The 20192-nt window shown below is 40.3% G+C and overlaps 1 protein-coding gene across 11 annotated transcripts in view; it reads left to right on the top strand.

The window, feature by feature from the left end:
* The window catches only part of cacnb2a (calcium channel, voltage-dependent, beta 2a), a 72066-nt gene extending 51962 nt beyond the window's left edge, over window positions 1–20104 (top strand). For 8 of the 11 annotated variants that reach the window (XM_044177399.1, XM_044177400.1, XM_044177405.1 and 5 more), the window contains 11 exons: window positions 5001–5123; window positions 5247–5383; window positions 5506–5582; window positions 5852–5985; window positions 9108–9188; window positions 9292–9350; window positions 10720–10829; window positions 13372–13523; window positions 15023–15118; window positions 15605–15787; window positions 17467–20104. In XM_044177399.1, the coding sequence (XP_044033334.1) occupies window positions 5001–5123; window positions 5247–5383; window positions 5506–5582; window positions 5852–5985; window positions 9108–9188; window positions 9292–9350; window positions 10720–10829; window positions 13372–13523; window positions 15023–15118; window positions 15605–15787; window positions 17467–18222 (1908 nt within the window). In that variant the 3' untranslated portion in view covers window positions 18223–20104. Of the gene's footprint in view, window positions 1–5000; window positions 5124–5246; window positions 5384–5505; window positions 5583–5851; window positions 5986–6170; window positions 6191–9107; window positions 9189–9291; window positions 9351–10719; window positions 10830–13371; window positions 13524–15022; window positions 15119–15604; window positions 15788–17466 lie in introns of all 11 variants that reach the window. The other 3 variants (XM_044177403.1, XM_044177401.1, XM_044177409.1) reach the window with 1 other exon arrangement.
* Window positions 20105–20192: the final 88 nt, after the last annotated feature.

The following is a 20192-nucleotide window of genomic DNA, read 5'->3' as shown; positions in this document are numbered from 1 at the left end:
CAAGGGCGGGACAGGTGCGGAGCAGAAAACCTCAGGCAGGGCCGAAGGGCAGAGCAGGTCCGGAGGATGACCAGACGTGTGGAGCAACTCAGGAGGTTGACAACGAAGGTGAAACCCCTCTGGAGGCCAGACTGGATGCAGGCTGTGAAAGCGGAACCCCTCGGGAGGCCGTCAATGTGGCTTGAGATCAGGACCAGGGTCTAATGACTGGAGATCTGAGCAGGAGGCCGGTGACAGGATGGCAGGACTGGAGGTTGGTGACAGAGAGACTGGCAGAGGGACTGGTGGAGCCAGTGATGTCAGGAAACCAGGAGGCTGCAGCTCGGGAGGTTCAGAAGACTGCTGCAGCTCAGGAACTGATGACTTCTGCAGAAACAATGGATTGCAGCAGCTTAGGAGCAGAATTCAGCTGCATCTTCGCAGGGACAGGAGTGTGCTGCAGCCCAAGGAGATTCAAGAGGCTGCTGCAGCTCAGCAACAGATTGCGGCAGCTTAGGAACTGGATTCAACTGCATCTCCGCAAGAACAGGAGTCAGCTGCAGCTCAGCAGTTACTGGAGGTTTGAAACCCAACTGCAGCAGGTACAGGAGGTTGCGGTGGTGAAGACAAGGAGCTGGCTGGAGTAGGCCTGGACCGGACAGACATGGTGGCAAGGTGACTCAAGGAGAAGTTTTGTCGTCTGCCATGAAGACCAGAACACTGGCTGATACTACGAGGGCCTCCCGGACCAGGCGGGTGCCCAGGTACGGGTTAGGGGCTGGAACCGGCTCAAGACCTGCATGTTCACAAACCCGAGCCTAATTGACTGGGGGGTAGGCAGAGATGCAGGCAGATGTGCAGGTAAAAGGCTAACCCAATACCCAAAACCATGAATGTGAAGTATTTAGCAGTTAAAGAGCCAGATATTTCCCTCAGGAGTTGGTGGAGACCAAAACAGAGCTAAAAGAGAGTGATGGTGTGTCAAATGTTGTGTTTCCGCTGCCTCCAAGTGGCCAAAGAATCAGTTAATGCAGGTTGAAATGTTATGACTAATGAGTGTTTCCTGTATTTTTTGTTATATGTGGTTATAGATTAGGTAATCGGTGTAGATCAGTATGTGAGTTGTATTGCTAGTTTCTAAATTTTGAGGGCTTCAGTAACTAGAAATCCTGCAAGTTGAGGTAAATAAACTTCTGTGGCTGCTGTGGCTTGAGGTGGTGGAGTAGTTTAGCTATCAGTGATGAAACCAGTTTTTTTTCTCAAGGAAGCTTTAACTCACCAGTGACAATAGATACAATATGGAATCTGACTTGTTGAATTTGTGCACACACATTACAAGACAAACAATTAATGTAAATAATACTTGATAGAAAACAAAACATAATCTCACTCCATCTATACACTCCAGGAAAAAAGAAACAATTACTAGTAGCTGCAGTGGTTTAGTCATAAACATTAACAGCCTTCATTTATCTTTACTTACTGTGCCTATCTATAATATACTAAAACAACCTTGGATAATTATAGCAATATCTTCCCACACTGACTTAATGAAGGTTATTGTTCTCTTCATACTGTATAATAATACATTTTATAGGCTCTCAGTAAAGCATAAGGCCAGTGCACATAGCTGAGGAGAATTTATTTCAAATCAATCCACAACATTCAAGGTGAAACAATGTGGGAATCTTGATTTATAGCATGAAATCCTGCGTGTGCTGCTAATGGAGAGGCTGTGGCATGTTACATGGCAAATCAGCAACAGCAAGGGCAAGTGTTCACTCAGTCAGTGTAAGTACAGTACGAGAGGACTGGGAGTTATTATCGACTGAAATATTCATGGTGCAATGTGATATTGTGACGAGCGTCGTGTGGTTTTAATTGACTGTGGCCCATAGCGCTGCCTCCCAGGGTTCCCAGTTACTTAGCCTTCTGTCCATCTCCTTTCTTTTCTTTTCCCCCACCATTTTCCCCTCCTCCCATCTTTCTTACCCAGTCTCTAACCCTCCGCCTCCGTCCTTCTCCCTCCCTCACTGCAGTATGGCATCCATAATGAAGGCCTGTGTTACATAAGAAGCACCAGAGCAGTATGGGTGGTATGTTAAAGGTGCCGTTATGTACAAATCCTGCAGTCACCTGTGATACAAGGTAGCATGTAGGACATGTATATGTGCGTGATTGCCTACAGGTCTGTAAAATGTCATTAAGTCTATAGAAAGCTTCATCTGACAGCCGGACATGATGGATAAAGGCAAGCAGAGCAGCTGGGAGGGAGGGAGCTGGGAGGCAGCGGCCCGTGAGACAACCGAGAGAGCACACATAAATACGTCTACTAATGGACCTCATACCTTCATGCAGCCATGTGACTCAATGCATGCAAACACCAAGGACGCTCTGTCCTCTACGGGTCCCGGTACTGCACACACTGGATTGGATGGTCTCCTCAATGGAGGACCACAAGCACACACACACATCCAGCTTACAACCATCACTCCATGGAATATTTACATTGCTGTCTGCATGAGGAAAATGATTCCAGGAGGATTTCACTAATGTATTATTTCCATAATCCCTCATAGTTCATCATAGTCACTTCACACCTGTTGTATTTCAATGAGGCATTAGTGGACAGTAAAAGCCATGATGGAGGAATGCTCATCGTCTGTAAAGCTCCTCCTGGAGCCGCTGATGAATTACTCCCAGAGTGCTGAGCTTCACTGAGCTTTGCTGCCTGTTTGAGAGATCTCAAGTGGCATTCAGATCCAAGCAAATCCAATCAGTCCCACTTTGCTGTTCAGTTGTTGAAGGTTGAAGGTGAATAGTAAAGTGCTGCATGAAAAATATTAATCTTTAAAAGTCATTAAATCTCATCTCATCTTGAGCATTTAAACCTGCAATAACTGATGAATTATGAATATAAGTCCAGTATTTACTCTCTTTTAGCTGTTTGTGGTCTCTACCAACTCCTGAGCGAAATATCTGGCTCTTTAGCTGCTAAATGCTCCACTATGTTCACCAGCTGGTCGCTAACTTTGTCTGTCTGCCATTTGGTGGTGGGCAGGTAGTGTACAGTGGGTTTTAGAGCTTTTTCACTGAAATAAAAACAACACTAGATGTGAGCTGAGACCAAAACCAAACCAAAACAGTAAAGTTGCGGGCTTGAAAACCAAAACAAAGAGCTGAAAGATGCTAAAATGCTCTTTAGAGCTGAGGGGAACTACAGAGTCGGATGATAATGTTTTGTGGGTTCGTCACTCCTTTCACATACACATAGTCATGTGATCTATTGTTAATATATAAATATCGATTATAGCTGCTTTAAAGCTCCACTATTAATATTTTCTAAATGAACAATGCATCAAATGACTACGTGTAATGCACATGTTGCTATATGCACAGTAGGGTACAGATTTTAGATTTTATTTTCTATAACAATTTAGTTCCTTAATATCGGCAGGTAAAAATACAATTGCCGATCGTCTTTTTAAATGTCGATAGTCGATCTGATTTCCATGTAAAGAGTCACTTGTAACATTGTGCTAACACTTGTGCCATGAGAACTTTTAAAAGTGATAATATGTTACAGTCTGTGTTGTTGTTGTTGTGAAGTTCTTCCCCCAGAGTGGCCAGAAAATAATCTATTGCAGCTTTAAAAATATAGGAATGATTCCAAATCAACATGAGTCTTCTTTAATTAAGTTACACTAAACTTGATACAGATATCTGCCTTGCTTCGTATACTTTATGTGCACTGCATTCAAACTATACTGGAAATTAGCTCAACCTGTTGGCACATTATTTTTAGGTTGCTTTGGGAAAATCTGATTTTAGGACTACTTTGAAACCAGCTACAGGATGCCAGATTTGAATGCACTTTGAAAGCATTTTCCAGAATTTGTGTAAGTTCCAACTAAAGTTACAGCATCAAAGCTCTGATCTAGTGGGTTCAATTTGGCTTCGAGCTGAATATCACACACCCCTTCCCCTCATCCTGCTCTTTCATCTGCAGGTAAATATTTAACGTGTGAGTCTACGCTGAGAGATTACTGTGCATTCGTTTTGGCTTTTCAGTTGACTTCCATCATGCTTGTCACATAGTCAAAAGCAGAGCTAATGTAATCTTGTTGAGGGCATGACCATGTTGCCAACTGTTGCTGCCATCGCCGCCAGGCTGGCTCCAAGATTATGTCCAAAAGCATTTTATGTAATTCTCAAAGTGATGTGTGTCTTATGTGCGTATATTCTACTCTTGCAGAGATCTTGATTTAGACGGTTTGTCTGGGAGCATATGGTTCTCCCATTACATTTTTTCATGACGTGACCTTATTAAATCTTATTCAAATCCCTTTATGTAGAAAATGTAATGCGTCACTATGGGAAGAGGAGATTTGCTTTTGCTTTGTGCAAAAATATCTGTGTCTGGAAAGAAAGAAAGTTGCTCTCTCATATGTGGACAGTGAGCAGTGTTAGATGGTTATACCATGTGCCGGAAACATTTCATTGGCTGTATGCATTATCTCAATGGACTGACTGTTTGTCCCAAAGAGGAAGGTCAACAGTGATCCGATAGGAAGGCCAGTATTGATTCAGCTGTTGTAAAGATTGTGCAATTGATTTATGAACCACTTACACGAGTGCTGTTTGTGCTACTCAAATGTAAGCGCAAGACAAGAGTCCTGTTTTACTATTGGTGTGGAAGTGGTGATTGCTACAGACAGTAACATGTTGCATCACTCTGAATTGTTCAGTGTTTTAGCCTGTAGCAGAGAGCAGCCAAATCATTCATGGAGAGATAGCTAAACTAAGTCTGGATGAGTCAGAGCCTGCTTGTATGCCTCACCCAGGGTTATTTTTACACCTACAAGAATCACAGCTCACCAACAGTGCACAAAAAGATCAAAATTTAAACATTTTAAGGAATAAGTCTCCATACTCTTGTAGGTATTCTGAGGTTATTAGTCTGGGTTTTTTCCCAATCTTTTGCACGATCTGACATTTTCATTTTTTGTTTCTCCTGGCAGACCAAACCAGTTGCATTTGCTGTTCGCACAAATGTCAACTACAGCCCGAGTCACGATGATGATGTCCCTGTGCCAGGCATGGCCATCTCCTTTGAGGCTAAAGACTTCCTCCATGTCAAAGAGGTGAGTGGTTATCTTTCCAGTTAGACGATGATATTCAAGACAGTGATGCTGAGGGAAATGAGGACGATGATCAGGAGAAGAAGGAGGGTGCTCAAGATAAAAGTCTATAATTATTCTGTGTAGAAATTCAACAACGACTGGTGGATAGGACGCCTGGTGAAGGAAGGCTGTGAAATTGGTTTCATCCCGAGTCCAGTGAAGATTGAAAACACTCGTATCCTCCAAGAGCAGAGAGCCAAACAGGGCAAGTTCCATTCCAGGTAAAAATCCTCATCTTGCACCAAATTTCTCTGTCTTGGCCTGGGAGATCGTCTAAAATGAATGTAGACTTCTTAAGAGTTGTTGATGTTGACCTCAGGTCAAACACTTTTTCTCTTTTCAGTAAACTGGGAGCTAACTCATCCTCTAGTTTAGGTGAAGTGGTACCTAACTCACGGAAATCTACTCCTCCTTCGTCTGGTAAGTAGCTTGATAAGCAACTTTAGAACTCCAACTTTATACTTGATAGATAATTTTGTCTTTTAAACCAACTTTTAACCACTGAATTCAAGTTGAAGTTAACATTTTCCTGTCAGTTATATGTGTTAATGGCCATAATTGTACTTTTACATGTTTAATTTGTAGTAGCATACATTCTGTGCTACTGTCAATGTGAAATGTACCCCATTACCTGTGACCTCCTGTGTTCACCTGTGAGTGACGGTGCTCTTGTCTGTCTGCGTGCATAGCCATTGACATAGATGCCACAGACTTAGACCCCGAGGACAATGAGCTTCCAGTCAACCTGCGCTCCCCTAAAGCCAGTCCAAACACTGTCATGTCACCCCTAGCAAAAGAGAAACGAATGCCCTTCTTTAAGAAGGTAAACTCTGGACCACCCAACCTTCTCTTCTTCTCTGTCCGTCCGCACGGCTCAGATCAAATGCCCGTGGCTGCTTGGCCTCACTCAGCACCTGTCCTGTTTGTCTACACCACCGTCCTTTTCCCTCCGTTAGCATGCATGCTTGTTCTTAACTTCTCTCTTTCTCCTCTTCCATCTCACCACAGCTAAGCAGAAGCAGAAGTCGGTAAGTCGAGGCGTACAGTGCACCAGCTCAGCAGGGTCTGGGGATGACCTCTGTGGTCTGAACTATACAAACCCTCTATACGATTCCTCTGCAGAGATTCAGCTCTTTACTGACCTCTCACCCTCCTCACTGCTCCTGCAATCCTCTGTGTTGTGTTTGTGATTGTTCATGTGTTTGTAAGTGAACTTGTGATCCTGATTGAGTGAGAGCTCAGTGTGAACAGCTTTTTAATAAGATAGACAAGATCTGCTTTTTTATTTTAAAGGAATAGTTCAACATTTTGGGAAATATGCCTGTTGGCTATTTTGCTAAAAGTCAGGTGAGGAGATCGATACCACTCTCATATCTTTCATAGAATATGAAGCTGGAGTACGGTTAGCTTAGCTTAGCATAAAAACAGGAAACGAGGATAAACAGCTAGCCTGGCATCATCTAAAGGTAACAAAATCTGCAAACCAGCACTTCTAAAGCTCACTAATTAACATGTTATATCTTGCTTGTTTAATCGGTACAAAAAACGAAAAGAAACAAGACTCCAGGAAGTCACTGCTCCCAGCCAAGAAATAGCCTGGTACATAACCTCTCATAAAACGGTAACTTGCCATTTGTATGTTTTTGTACAGATTAAACAAACAAGATATGATGTGTTAATTAGTGAGCTTTAGAAATGCTGGTAGGCAGATTTTGTTACCTTTGGACAGCCAGGCTAATTGTTTCTAGTCTTTGTGCTAAACTAAACTAAGCAGCTACTGCTTGTAGCGTCATATTTACCGTACAGACATGAAAGTAGTATCGATCTTCTCATCTAACTGTCGTTGAGAAAGCGAATAAGCATATTTCCCTAAATGTGAACTATTCCTTAATTTTTTTTGGTTGTCGCCATGTAACAGAGACATATTCATCGTAACATCCATTATCAGGTCAAATGTTTTGCATTTGATGTATTAAGCCTACAAATATGAGTATAAAACTTTTTATTGATATTTTTGTTAATGACAGCAGCAATGAATGTTTGTTATAGGGCTGAGCCTATGAAAATCAACATCACGACATTCAAATGAATCATTTTCCATTATCAAAATATATTTGCAATATGTTAAATGCTAAATGCATACAAAATAACAACAAAAATCTCCCCACACATCTAAAAGAAAATTCATCAGTCAGTTAAATATGGATTATTTAATTTTGTAAAATGCTAATACATTATGATAGTATTGTGACAATACAGCGACTGAAAGTTTCCCATGATTATGCTGACGTTAACAAAGTAATCCAGAGTTGAACTTAGTCTACCAGAAGTGTTTGTACAGAACCACATTATCCATTAATACCCTCATGTTCGTCGACAGTAGTGTGCATCAGATCATTCCCACAACATCCCAAGGGAAGCCCAATGACAACAGGAAGTGTTTAACAGAACTGCAACATGAAATCTACTAAAACACTCATCATAAAGATAAAACAGACTGAGAGAGCAGCTTCAACATTAGGACAAATAAGGGGAAAACATTTGTTTAAAAAAAATGCTGTGTGGTGGATATGATAATCAGCAGTCCTTTTAAGTAGCCAACCCTCTCTGCTTCCCAGCTGTCTGCTCTCCAACAGAGCTTCAACTTAGATCATGCACTGTAATAGCTTTTTGTTTTTTAAAGAAAGAGAAAGCACTTCAGTTTCCCTCCAGTGTGCTGGCACATCCACGCATCCTTCAAACATGCTGCTCTGCCAGACGCCACAGCAGCATCAGGTTCACTGCCTTGCTGTCAGACACAGACAGAAATGCATTTCCTAAGATGTACAGGCAGTATACAAACAATAGAGCAGGGATGACGTATTTTTGTAGGCCAACCCGGAAGTTAGCATCGCCTGGTTCCCTCAACAAAAAGCCAATGGGATTTTTCAGTTGGATTTTGGATTATTGCAGAAAATAAGATCTGTGGCAAACAAAACTTTGATACTTTTATATGTTTTTTTCACCAAGACAATCTTCACAAATGATTTTTGATTTTACAAATGTGAAAACAGCCTTCTAGTGTCAAACTCTGCACAAACATCAGGACGTCATCTATGTCTTGTTTTAGATGACCAATAGTTCAAAACCCTGAGATATTCAATTACTATCACATAAGACAAAGAAAACCAGCAAATATTTACATTTGAGAAGCATGAACAAGTAATGCGATCTAGGGACTATTTTTTCTCCTCCGTTACAGATTCTGATACTGGTGCTCTTTTACTCTAATTTAAAATCTTTATACCTTACTGGGTAACTTACTACCTTTAAAAAAAAATGTATGTGTATCAGTCACATCACGACCGATACCTTGATCTGTACTTCCCTAATTCTGTCGATCAACTGATTAATTGTCTCAGCTCTAATTTCAAACATCTTGTTAAAATCACCCCTATGATTTGATTTAAAACTGCGGCTGTTACACAAACTGAGCTCCCACTTTGTCTCAACAGCAGTGAGCAAGTTTTTGTACCTGCGTTCTAATTTTTCCACGTTTTTCAGTTGTAGCTTCTGTGTTGATCTACTGTGGCTTTTTCTCCCTGTCCGACTAACCTTTCCTGTTACATAGTTTCCCTTTTTATTCAATGACATCAGAACCATGAAATGAGAGGATTCATCTAAAGATTGTAATTCATCATAAAATATTATAGTTTACTGTTACCTGCTTCAAAATCTCGACAACCTGATGATGATTAAAAGTAAACTGCCAAATTTATTATAAATCAAAGCTAGCTTGTGTTTTGGGGGCAGCTGAGACGTCCCATTTCATGGTTCACAATGTTCCAGTGCTTTTAAATTGTCTAGTTCTTTGTTGTTCCAACCCCCGAAGTGATTTGTGATGGTGAGTGTTTACTTTGTCTCCATAAATGTGTCCAACTGTTTTTCTTCTTCTCCTCTCTTAAGACGGAACACATTCCTCCGTACGACGTTGTGCCTTCCATGCGACCTGTGGTTCTGGTTGGACCATCGCTGAAGGGCTACGAGGTACAAACACAACTATGCCTTTGTTGTTCATCTGGGAGATTATCAGCAAAATGTGTCCCTTTTAAATGTTTTGTCTTAACGCCCTTCAATTTCTTGTCCACAGGTGACAGACATGATGCAAAAAGCACTGTTTGACTTTTTGAAACACAGATTCGAGGGAAGGTAAGTTCCCTGTGACCTTTTTAAAATACAACCTCTCATCCTGCTTCCTTCCTCATTCTTCCTATCTCTCTCCAACTCTATAGGCTGGTATTTATCTGTCCCCCGAGGTTAGCCGAGGGAGTGTGTAACAAGTTTGTTTGGCCTGGAGATGTGTGCTGCTGCTTTAAATAGGCCCTCTCCATGTCCTTAATAGGCCATAATGGGCCCTAGAGCAAAGCATGATTCTCCTTACTCAATGTTGAGTCCATCCACCCATCTGAAGCAGAGAGGCCATGAAGTTACACAACACTAAGATCCACTCAGACCACCAGCAGCTGCAGTGAATTCTGTTAATTCCCTTTTGAGCCTTGTTCTTCAAACATGGTTTAACCAATGCAGGATGTTATCAAGCTCAAATGATCCTGTTCATTCTCAACAAGCTAAAGTCTCATTTTATTTGTCTTTCAGCGTTGTTACTGGTGTTACTGTGTCCTACATTGTGCTCCATATTTGTTATGCAATGAATTATTACAAGTGAGTGTGGTTAGACCATAAGTAAGTAATGTGTATACAATTAATGAGGTTTTCCGTAATGTAAGTGGATACAGTTGTTGTAGTTCAGTTTGTAAGCCTGGTGCTGCTGATAAACATCACATTTGTTCTCTTCCTGTTCTTCATTATTGAAAATTCCTGCTAGCCACAATATCTTACCTTACAAACATTCAACCTATGAAATGAAACCCTGCCAAAGACTTGTATAAAGTACAGTAGATTTATTGTATGGACAATTTTCAAGTGTTTCAGTCTAAGTATAAACAGTCTGTACATTTCATACATTTTAGTGTTCAAATGACAAGTCTCCATCATGAAGGGGATTAAAGCCATGTTGTTCCATTGGTCTGATAAGAGTTAGAAACTTTTAGTTGAATTGGTTTTTCAATAACCTACATGTTCTCATTTAAAATCATATCAATATTTTTCATAAGACCTCTGGGAAAGGGAGTCGTTTGTATCAGAAAAATAGTTAATGTATTGAGTTCACCCTCAGAAGTCTCAGCCATGATCCAGCCCGCACTTTGGGTTTGGGTGTCAAATCATCAACAATCAAATCAAGTAAGTCAGTTATATATGTTCAAAGAACAGGAATCCCCTTTTATCACGTGTTTACATGATTTTTAACAAATCATATTCATTATTGTATTATCATTCATCATTAAACCTATATTCTTTTTGTTTTAACTCTCAGGCTCTGCTCTCTATCATTTGTCTTTGACTTTTTGCAGCTGTTTGCTTCTCATTCAGCAAGAATAAGTGTTTGTCTTCCTATCTCATATCAAATCAAGTCCATAATATCTGGTTAACCAAGTATTTTTCTTGTCCCTTGTTTCAGAATATCAATCACACGCGTCACGGCGGACATCTCTCTGGCCAAACGCTCAGTCCTGAACAATCCCAGCAAGCATGCCATCATCGAACGCTCCAATACACGCTCAAACTTGGGTACGATCAGGCTAGAAATTACTGCAATGCCTGGGAACATCTGGTGTTTTGATTCATAATGTTTTCAAGGAGACCAGCTTACGTGGAAAAGGAAGGAAACGATTAAAGAAACTCTTGACAATGGCAATGATAACTCTGGACGGCCATGAGTGGCCTTGGCCAGTTTTCTTTTGTCAGGAATGAAAGATAGAGCATAAATGCACGATAACAAGTTCAAGAACCGCTCTGATTTGACTGGAGTTGATTGGGGTTTAGATGTGATTAGAATGAAACAGATTCCTGAGTCAAACTGAGGTGACAAGGCTAATCTTTGCTATGTATCAACATAAGCATCAGTCAGCAGCTGCAGCAGAGTAAGAAGCCCCAGGAATCAGTATGCTGGAAGCAAAAAGTGTATTGTATTAAATTTGTTTACGATTACACAGAGCCACCACACTGCAACTTTTAACGGTGTGCTGCTGTCCCAGAAAATACTAAAAGGAGCTTTAAAGCAACAGCTCCTCCACCTCTACTGTCTTTTAATGAAACATTAGGACAGAGACTCTCTCAAAGCTTTTTATTTTAAGTGAGAGCCACTTAGGAGTCTATTTAGTCAGTTAACTGGCAGACTTAATCTAAAATAAATATCCCTCTTAAGCCATTTTGTGCTCTATGGAGCCTGAAATTTTCACCCCCCCCCCCAAGTATACATTTGTTTCTTATGGAAATTAACTTTTTCATGAATTTTCTTTAATAAAAAGTGGCATTTTCTTAATGCTATTGAAGCTTTCCTTGATTCAAGATACAATAAATGATTTCAGGAAAATTCTGCATTGGAAACAAGTGAAATTATCTCACCCCTCTGGCGCATTTTAGCCGGAAAATGAGAATTTGTGACTCAGTCGAAGTCTAAATGAGCTGTTAGGTTGGAATGTTTTCGTGTTATCAGTTTACTTTAGACTTTGTCGTGACTGGAAGTCATGAAACTTGGCCATGATTCTTCTCAGATAGGGAACCGTGCCCTGCTGTGATATTTGTAGGATTGTTTTTGCAGTCACATCGTCATCTGTTGGAGTGGGGGTTGTGTGATGTAACAGTCGGTATTTGTTAGAGGTAACAGAACATGGCTCGCTGTTCCTCTCAGAGCTATTAGTCTCTAAGCCTGGTCCCTAAAGTCATGATGTCTGTTGAATATTAAAGTTTCTATGAGACACAGAAAGGAAGGAGCCAAGCATAAAATCAATGATGCAATGCAGTCACATTATTCAAACTACATCTAGTAAGTAAGTAAGTAATTAAGCAAAGATTTATTTATATATCACTTTTCAATACAATACTTACAAAGGACTTAATCAAAACATTTAATACCAAAAAGGCAGGATAGTAATAAAGATAAGAGCAACAAAATATAATTTAAAAAGGAAAAGTCTGACATCTGATTTAATGAACTCCAGTTCCCATAAAGAAACAACCTGGAACTTTCTGTACTTGTGGGCAGCTTGCAGTCATAAGATGTAGTAAGTTAGACAGTAAATAATTAAAAAAAACATATTGTTAGTTTGATTATAGATTGAAATAAATTAAATAATAAGCAGTATGGTCCTTTGACAAGATTTTCAAAAACCAATGAAGTGAGGTTAAGAAAAACCAACATTAAGATCATGCAGATCAACAGGAAGCAGCACTGATGCAATAATATAATGATAACATCCTCTATTCAGTATATGTAGCCATGCAAAGCAGTATAAAGCTACAGAACACAATTAGCAATGCTGTTAATGCCATGCTCAACAGCATTAAGCACTAAGACATAGATCAAGTCAAATGATAAAAACTAATAGTATTAATCTTTAAATACGAATGTAATAGAAATAGTTTTAAAGTTAGTAAAATGTATGTATTACACACTAAAAACGTATTACGCCTATTAGACTGTACTGAGTCTAACTCAGTCTAATATGGTTCAGGAGCTATATTCTATAAAAGCATGCTAAATCACAAATAAAATAATCAAACTGTTGTTCAGTGATACCCATTACAACTTGTTTTGTTGGTTTTTAACTGCAGTCATTAAAGGAACTGGAGCTGAAGCTACCACCAGCAGACGGTTAGCTTAGCACAGAGACTGGAAACAGGGGAAAATAGCTAGCTTGGCTCTGTCCAAAGGTAACAAAATCACACATTGTTGTGTTTACACTTTGGTTTTTGTACGGATTAAACAAACAAGATGTTAATTAGTGAGCTGTAGAGATGCTGGTAGGTGGATTTGTTACTTTTGGAAAGAGCCAGGCTAACTGTTTCCCCGTGTTTCCAGCGACAAGAGTGATATCGATCTTCTCATCTAACTCTAAGAAAAGAAATAAGCATATTTCCCAAAATGTTGAACTATTCCTTTAATTTAGACAACAGAATTTTGTAAAACTATTACATGATATGATCATAATACAGTTTCACTGAATACAATTAAGAAAAAAAATAATAAATACTAATATTGAATTATTCCCAGGCTTAATAAGAATAAGGCTAGAAAATAAAGTGCATTGACTCTCCCTTTCTTCTTCAGCTGAAGTCCAGAGTGAGATTGAGCGGATTTTCGAACTGGCCCGGACGTTACAGCTGGTAGTTCTGGACGCCGACACCATCAACCATCCGTCACAGCTGGGGAAGACGTCCCTCGCCCCCATCATTGTCTACGTCAAGATCACCTCGCCCAAGGTGAGTAAAATGAACATAATTGATCCGGTGACAGAGCCAGTCAATGTGAGATCAAAGGAAAAGAGAGAAACAAATCCAAAAGTCTTGTGTATGCACTAAGGATAGGGTGACGAATGAAAACAGCTGAGGTGATGTTCCCTCTACTTCCATAGATGTATTAGTCAACTGGTTTATGAGTGTCTCTGGCTTGTCGTTCTGAGTGTCTGTCACTCTGTAACTGAGCTGCTCCCTTACTGTGATTTTAAATTCAGCATGTATTTGAAAGCGCCCATTTGAAAGCAAGCAAATGGGGACTGATTCATCACTCTGACCTTCAGCGTGAGTAAAAAAGGATCATGATTCAGTGATCAATAAAAAAACACAGGCATTTGGGTAACAGAAAGTGAGAAAAAGAATAGCTAAGGAGGCATGAGATACAAGCTTTAAATCAAAGTGGCATCAGTGTGAATCACACTCGCAGTGGGATAAAATAAAACACTTCTACCACCTGTCCTCTCAATTACAACCTCCTGCCATGTCATATACAGCTAAGCTTAAAGGGATAATCACAGTATTTTTACAAGTTAGTATAAGCAGTAGTGGAAGAAGTACTCAGGTCATTTACTTAAGTAAAAGTACCAATACAACAATGTAAAAATACTCCATTAAGTAAAAGCCCTACTTAAGTATAAATACAGAAGTATTAACAACAAAAGTAAAAGTTCTCACTCTGAAGACTACAAGTGTGAAAATGAAAACAAAAATTCTGGTGGTGTGGAGTTAGAAAGAAGTGAGTTCACCAGACCTCTGTAGCCCGCTGCTCATTTCTGCTTGAGGCTAGCGGCTCGAGGCTACATTAGCCGCTACTAGCATAACACACTTGATTGATTGATTGAGTTGCATTGTGAATTGAGAATGACTTCCGGATGGGAGCCGAAACGTCTTGATTCTGAAAACAGTGTCCAGATGACTACGACTGAAACCTTTTCTCATTTGAAACTACTAACAACTCATAGACATCTGAAATGTTGCAAGGGGCCCCAACTAGACACTGCTTTTTTGTAATACGGCACACATTTGGGAACCACTGGTTTAATCTTTAACAATTTGTTGTATTTTATAAAATGATCATATGTTTCTTAATGTAAAATCTTAATCTGGAAAGTAACTGGTAACTAAAGCAGTCAAATATATGCAGTAGAATAAAATGTACAATGTTTCCCTCTGAAATGTAGTGGAGTAGAAGTATAAAGTAGCATACATTGTAAATATGAAAGTAGAAGAACCTCAATATTCTACTTAAGTACACTACTTGAATAAATATACATAGTTACGTTCCATCACAGTGTGTCTGGGCTTTGATTGCCCCAAAAAAAAATGTCTTTCTTTCAGGATTTTTTTTTTGTTCAGTATAAAACTAACTTCCATAGACTTGAATGTTGCCCACATGAAGTCTACATTTAGTTTTGTCAAATAAAACAACCATGACCTTGTTGCCTTCTGTTCTTATTTGCCTGCAGGTGCTGCAGAGGCTCATCAAGTCCAGAGGCAAGTCTCAGGCCAAACACCTCAATGTCCAGATGGTGGCTGCTGACAAGCTGGCTCAGTGCCCTCCTGTAAGTCTCCACAGTGGACCCCAATTATCACTGACTTGAATCCAGTGTTTAAAATAACCTGGAGTTTTGTCCTTTTTAGATGGTTTTGGCTCTAGGTTTTAGTTTCATGCATATCTAAAGTCAGATTTTGTTTTTGAAAGCTTTATAATTCGTGCCAGTTCTATTTCTGCTCTTCCGTAATCTGCTTAGTTATTATTTTAGAAAATGATGCAGGCACCCCAGGCTTGTGAAAGTGCAGGCTTAATTTAATTCAAATAGCTGTCCATTTCTTTAGGGAATGACTGTTTAAGATTTTCTCAGAATTAGTGTTTAATTCAGTGGGTTGATTCCAACATAAGCCTGATGTTTTGTGTATATATAAAGATCAGTATGATTTCTTTATAGATTATTTTAATTTTAGATGTTTGTAGGTTTCTCAAAACAGTCCTAGAATAAGAATCTTTTTGGTGAAATTTTCTCTGTCTGCACCCTTCCCTCCTTCCTCAGGAAATGTTTGACATCATCCTAGATGAGAACCAGCTGGAGGATGCATGTGAGCATATGGCTGATTACCTGGAGGCCTACTGGAAAAGCACTCACCCCACGAGCTGCAACCCCCCCAACCCACTGCTAACAAAGCTGCCCACAGCCACCCTGCCCTCCAGCCCAGCCCCAGTCTCCGGCGTGCAGGTACAAGTGCTGAGCAAACTGAGGGCCAGGGGAGGCCACAGAGAGGGGTGGGGATACCTGTAGCAAAGCTACGCAGATGAACGGGATAAGACGGGAAGTGACAGAGGCAGTGCTAGAGGGCTAAGGGAAAGGGAGAGAAAAAGAAAACCTACAGTAAATGAGGTTTAGGGTCCGTCCCAATACCCCCACTTATGGGATTTGTGAGGAGTCAAGTGCATACATGTATTTCCAGTTTATTGAAGTGTTCATTAGACACTATGAGGATATCATTCCTGCTCACTCCAGTTGAAATGCTTTGTTGGTCTTATTTAACGTCCACGTAATGAACAGTAAGTAGGATCACCCATATAGTTTTACAGATACAGTCACATTCAGGAGCTGAGAGGAGAAATATTAAACTAAGTTACATAGAAGCACACAGGTGCACTGTACTAAAAAAGACATAACATGATATTATTTTGAAGGAACTTATTTCTCTAAATTATTGATAAAAGAATATGATACTTAATATTTATGTTAATATAGATGTGCAGTATTATTCTTATCAGTCTGATCAAGACGTGATAAACATCTGTTGAGTTTCTTCCGTATCTGTGTAGTGTTTGGACATGAATAATGATATTCAGGCTGAATTCAACAAATCATAAACTTTAACTTCCGTCTGTTGATTATTGTTGGTCCTAAATAAATAAATAGAGTATTCAATGAAATCTTAAAGAGGTAAAAATGAAACACCAAAGTATGGTTTACATTTTGTATTTTTGCAAGTGCCTTCATCATTTCAGGTGTTAATGTAAACATTAATTTTAAAGACGCATTATTGTCAGCAACTGGACTGGTGTGGTGAATTGTGGGATACACATTGCTCCAAAACAGAATTAGGAGAAGTGTGCAACAAGTGTGGATTAAGTGTATTGTGGGTAGGCAATTTTCAGACATGGGACACTCTTGCCTTCTACCTGGCGGCATGAGCGCAGTGCTCAAGACCGCAAGGGCGGGTATTGGGACCGACCCTTAGAGGAGATACAGAGGTAGACAGGAAGTGGGGCGACGCCATGATTACCTGAAACCCTTGATTTCAAATACAATTAATGTATATTTCTTACTATTAAATGTCTTTTTTTTTAAGCGTGTCATGCATGATAGACCTAACAGTAACAAATAACACATAGCAATTGGTGTTTTCAGCTAATGTCACAAATCTGAGTGTGTAAATGCTGTATAATCCCTTACATCTACCCTCTCTCCATCCACTGCCATCACAATGTAAGACTGAAAATGAGGAAAATCCTGATACTGATGAGGAGCTGGAGTGAGCTTGACATGTGATTGCTAGTGTGGTGAGTGTGGCGAGGCCCTCAGAGAAACGTTTTGAGACTTCAGGTGCCAGAGACCCATAAGGAGTGCGCCTTGGTCCTGGAAACTGAAAATACAAACACATTGAACTTTTCTTTAAAATCTGCCTCTTCCAGGATTCATCAACCTTCAATGGATGGTTGATGAATATTCAAGCAGTGTGTGTGTTCCAGTGTGAGTTCAGATGTCATGATTTTACATTTTACCAGAAGCAACAAGGGTGACGTGAATATTAATCAGCATGTGTTTGTGTTTGTGTGCGTTTGAAGTGCATTTTCTTGCTTTCTGTCAGCCTACTGACTCTCATGTGTTACTGACCTCAGGGCAGCAGTGCAGAGCAGAAAGGAGATAAAGCATTAGTGGAGAGAAAGGGCTCCAGAGAGGAGCACCATCATCACCATCACCACCACCACCACCACCAGAGCCAGGACCAGGCTGATGCAGAGGCTGAGGGGGAGGGCAATGAGGAGGAGAGGCCTCTGAGGACAGAGACCTCCAGGAGAGCCCAGCACATCCACCACCGTTCATCTTTCACCAGGACTGAGCACCACAACCACCATCACCACCACCACAGCAGTCGAGCGCGGGGCCTCTCCCGGCAGGAGACTTTGGACTCGGAGACCCCCGAGAGCCGAGAGAGCAGAGAGAGCCGAGAGAGCAAGGACTCGGCTTATATCGAGCCACGCACTCAGCTCCTCCACCAGGAAGAGGAGGAGGAGGAGGAGGAGGAGGAGGAGGAAGAGGATGAGGAGGACGAGGATCTAGGGGAGGGGCACCCCCAGCAGCAACAGCGTTATGAGCCACTGCCCCACCGGGACCACAACCACCATCACCACCACCACCATCACCGCGGTGGGGCGGAGGAGGCCGGCCACAGCACGGGACACCACCGCTCAAAGGAGCGCGAACAGGACCATAACGAACGGAACAAGCAGCGCTCTCACCACCACCGGCCGGCACGTGACCACCACCATCACCACTACGACCGGGACAGAGACAGGGACCGAGAGGGGGAGGTGGCTCCCAAAAAGAGGGGTGAGGCAGGGGAATGGGCCAGAGACTCCTACATCCACCAGTGACAGACCAAATCCCTGAAGCTCATTTGGACTTTCCTCTTAAAGACCATTCTGTTCTCCCATTGTGCTGCTATACCCTGAATCCACAGCATCCTATTTATGTACACTTCCGTTGTAAATGCTGTTGCATCTTTTTCAATGGCAGGATTTTGATTACATAGATACAAATATAAATATATAAATATATGTATGTGTGTATCTATGCATAGACGTTGTTTATGTGTGGATATGCATGAATATTCTTAAATATGCATATTTTAAACCTGTGTTTGATAAAGCATGACACAAAAGCAGATTTTTTTTTCTGTACTGAGCTGTGCTTTCTGTGATTAGCATTTTTATTTTTTATTATTATGAAATTTTTTTGCTTGCTACCACTTGAAAAATTAGTTCCTTCAGACTACTGCTAGGGTTGACTGCGACGGTTGACTAACCAAGTTAGTTTGATGCTGTATTTGCAGGTCTTTTGTTTAAAAGAATAGTTTGGCAATTTGGGAAATTCCGTATTTGCTGTCTTGCTGAGAGTTACACTCAGTTGCCAGTTTATTCGGTACACCGTGCTAAAACTAAAGCAGTCTAATACAACAGTCCTGTCATATATATCCTAGCTTCATGAAGGTTATAATGTTCATTTTTTGCTGAAACTGTTTTAGAAAACTTTATGATCATTTTGGAGGCTGTAGTTGCTGTTAATAGTTATACTGGGAGGTTTCAGCGAAAACTGAACATTGTAACCTTCGTTTACTGTATTAGAGAGCTTTAGGTTTAGTTGCTAGGTGTACTTAATAAACTGGCAACAGAATTGTAAACATGAAGCTACAGCTAGCAGCCGGTTAGCTTAGCTTAGACTGCAAACAGCGGGGCTTAACTTTAGCTAACTTAAGCTAACCGGCAGCTTACGCTAGCTGCAGCTTCTTATTTAACAGACCGATACGAAAGTGGTATCGATGTTCTCATCTAACTCTCGGCAAGAAAGCGAATAAGCGTGTTTCCCAAAGTGTCAGACTACTCCCTTATTTTTATGTTCATCATTTATTGCTTAGTTTCTTTTTTTAAATTCTGCATCCATGGTTTTAGACATTTGGTTTTATGCCTCCTTCGAGGTGCACCTTAGTCTTGCCTTACAAGACAAACGACTTCTACAATAACTTCCTCTCTTATATGCAGTACTGTTCTTTGTATGGGTCTAGAAACATTTTATAACATTGATACACCCTTTATTCTGCACTTTCACTGATTCACATTGGTTTCAAGTGAAAGCGATTTGATATAACATTTCAACTTATTGTAGGTCTACTACCAAAAACTCCATTGAGGTTCATCTTTTATTAAGTCTGACCCCTTTTCTAATGAATGTTGTTTAAATTCCCACTTTAACTTCCACTTGATAATATAACGAATGTTCGTTTTAGGAGATCTTCTTCAGTATGTTCCTCACTGAAAATTAAAACATTTCAACTCAAACAATTTAAAATGTTTACAAGACAAAGGTAGTTATGTTGTCTGTCTTTTGACATTTGTTAACTCCCCTGACTAGGGTCTATTTAATGCAGAGTGATGGTGTTTGATGGTGTAAGAGCCTCCAACACCTGCCCCCTTTGTTTAATGACGTGCAAAAGTTGGATCAACTCATATTTTCACAGATATCATGTATTAATTCATGATACTGAAGATCTGAATTGAGCCCCTCTGTTTACAAAACCACTAAACCCTGTCCCTTCATTTTCTTTGTTTTTGCCTGACAATTGTAATTATAAAAACTACTCCATTTCTATGCTACATTGGTAGCATTACAGATTTTCTAACAGTGTACATGTGTATGTACATAATGCATAAATATAAAGAATAAAATTGGCAACAAAGGACTGACGAGGGGGGATAAGAATTTGATGTGTGCTTTGTCAGAAGACCCAGACAGAGGAGGGAAAGCAGTGTCTATAAATAGTCGTCTGAAACTCCACTGAAAAATTGAG

Source organism: Siniperca chuatsi, linkage group LG19 (assembly GCF_020085105.1).
Source record: "Siniperca chuatsi isolate FFG_IHB_CAS linkage group LG19, ASM2008510v1, whole genome shotgun sequence".
Lineage (NCBI taxonomy): Eukaryota > Metazoa > Chordata > Actinopteri > Centrarchiformes > Sinipercidae > Siniperca > Siniperca chuatsi.
Note: the sequence above shows the minus strand (reverse complement) of the source record. Positions and strands in the feature narration are given on the sequence as shown.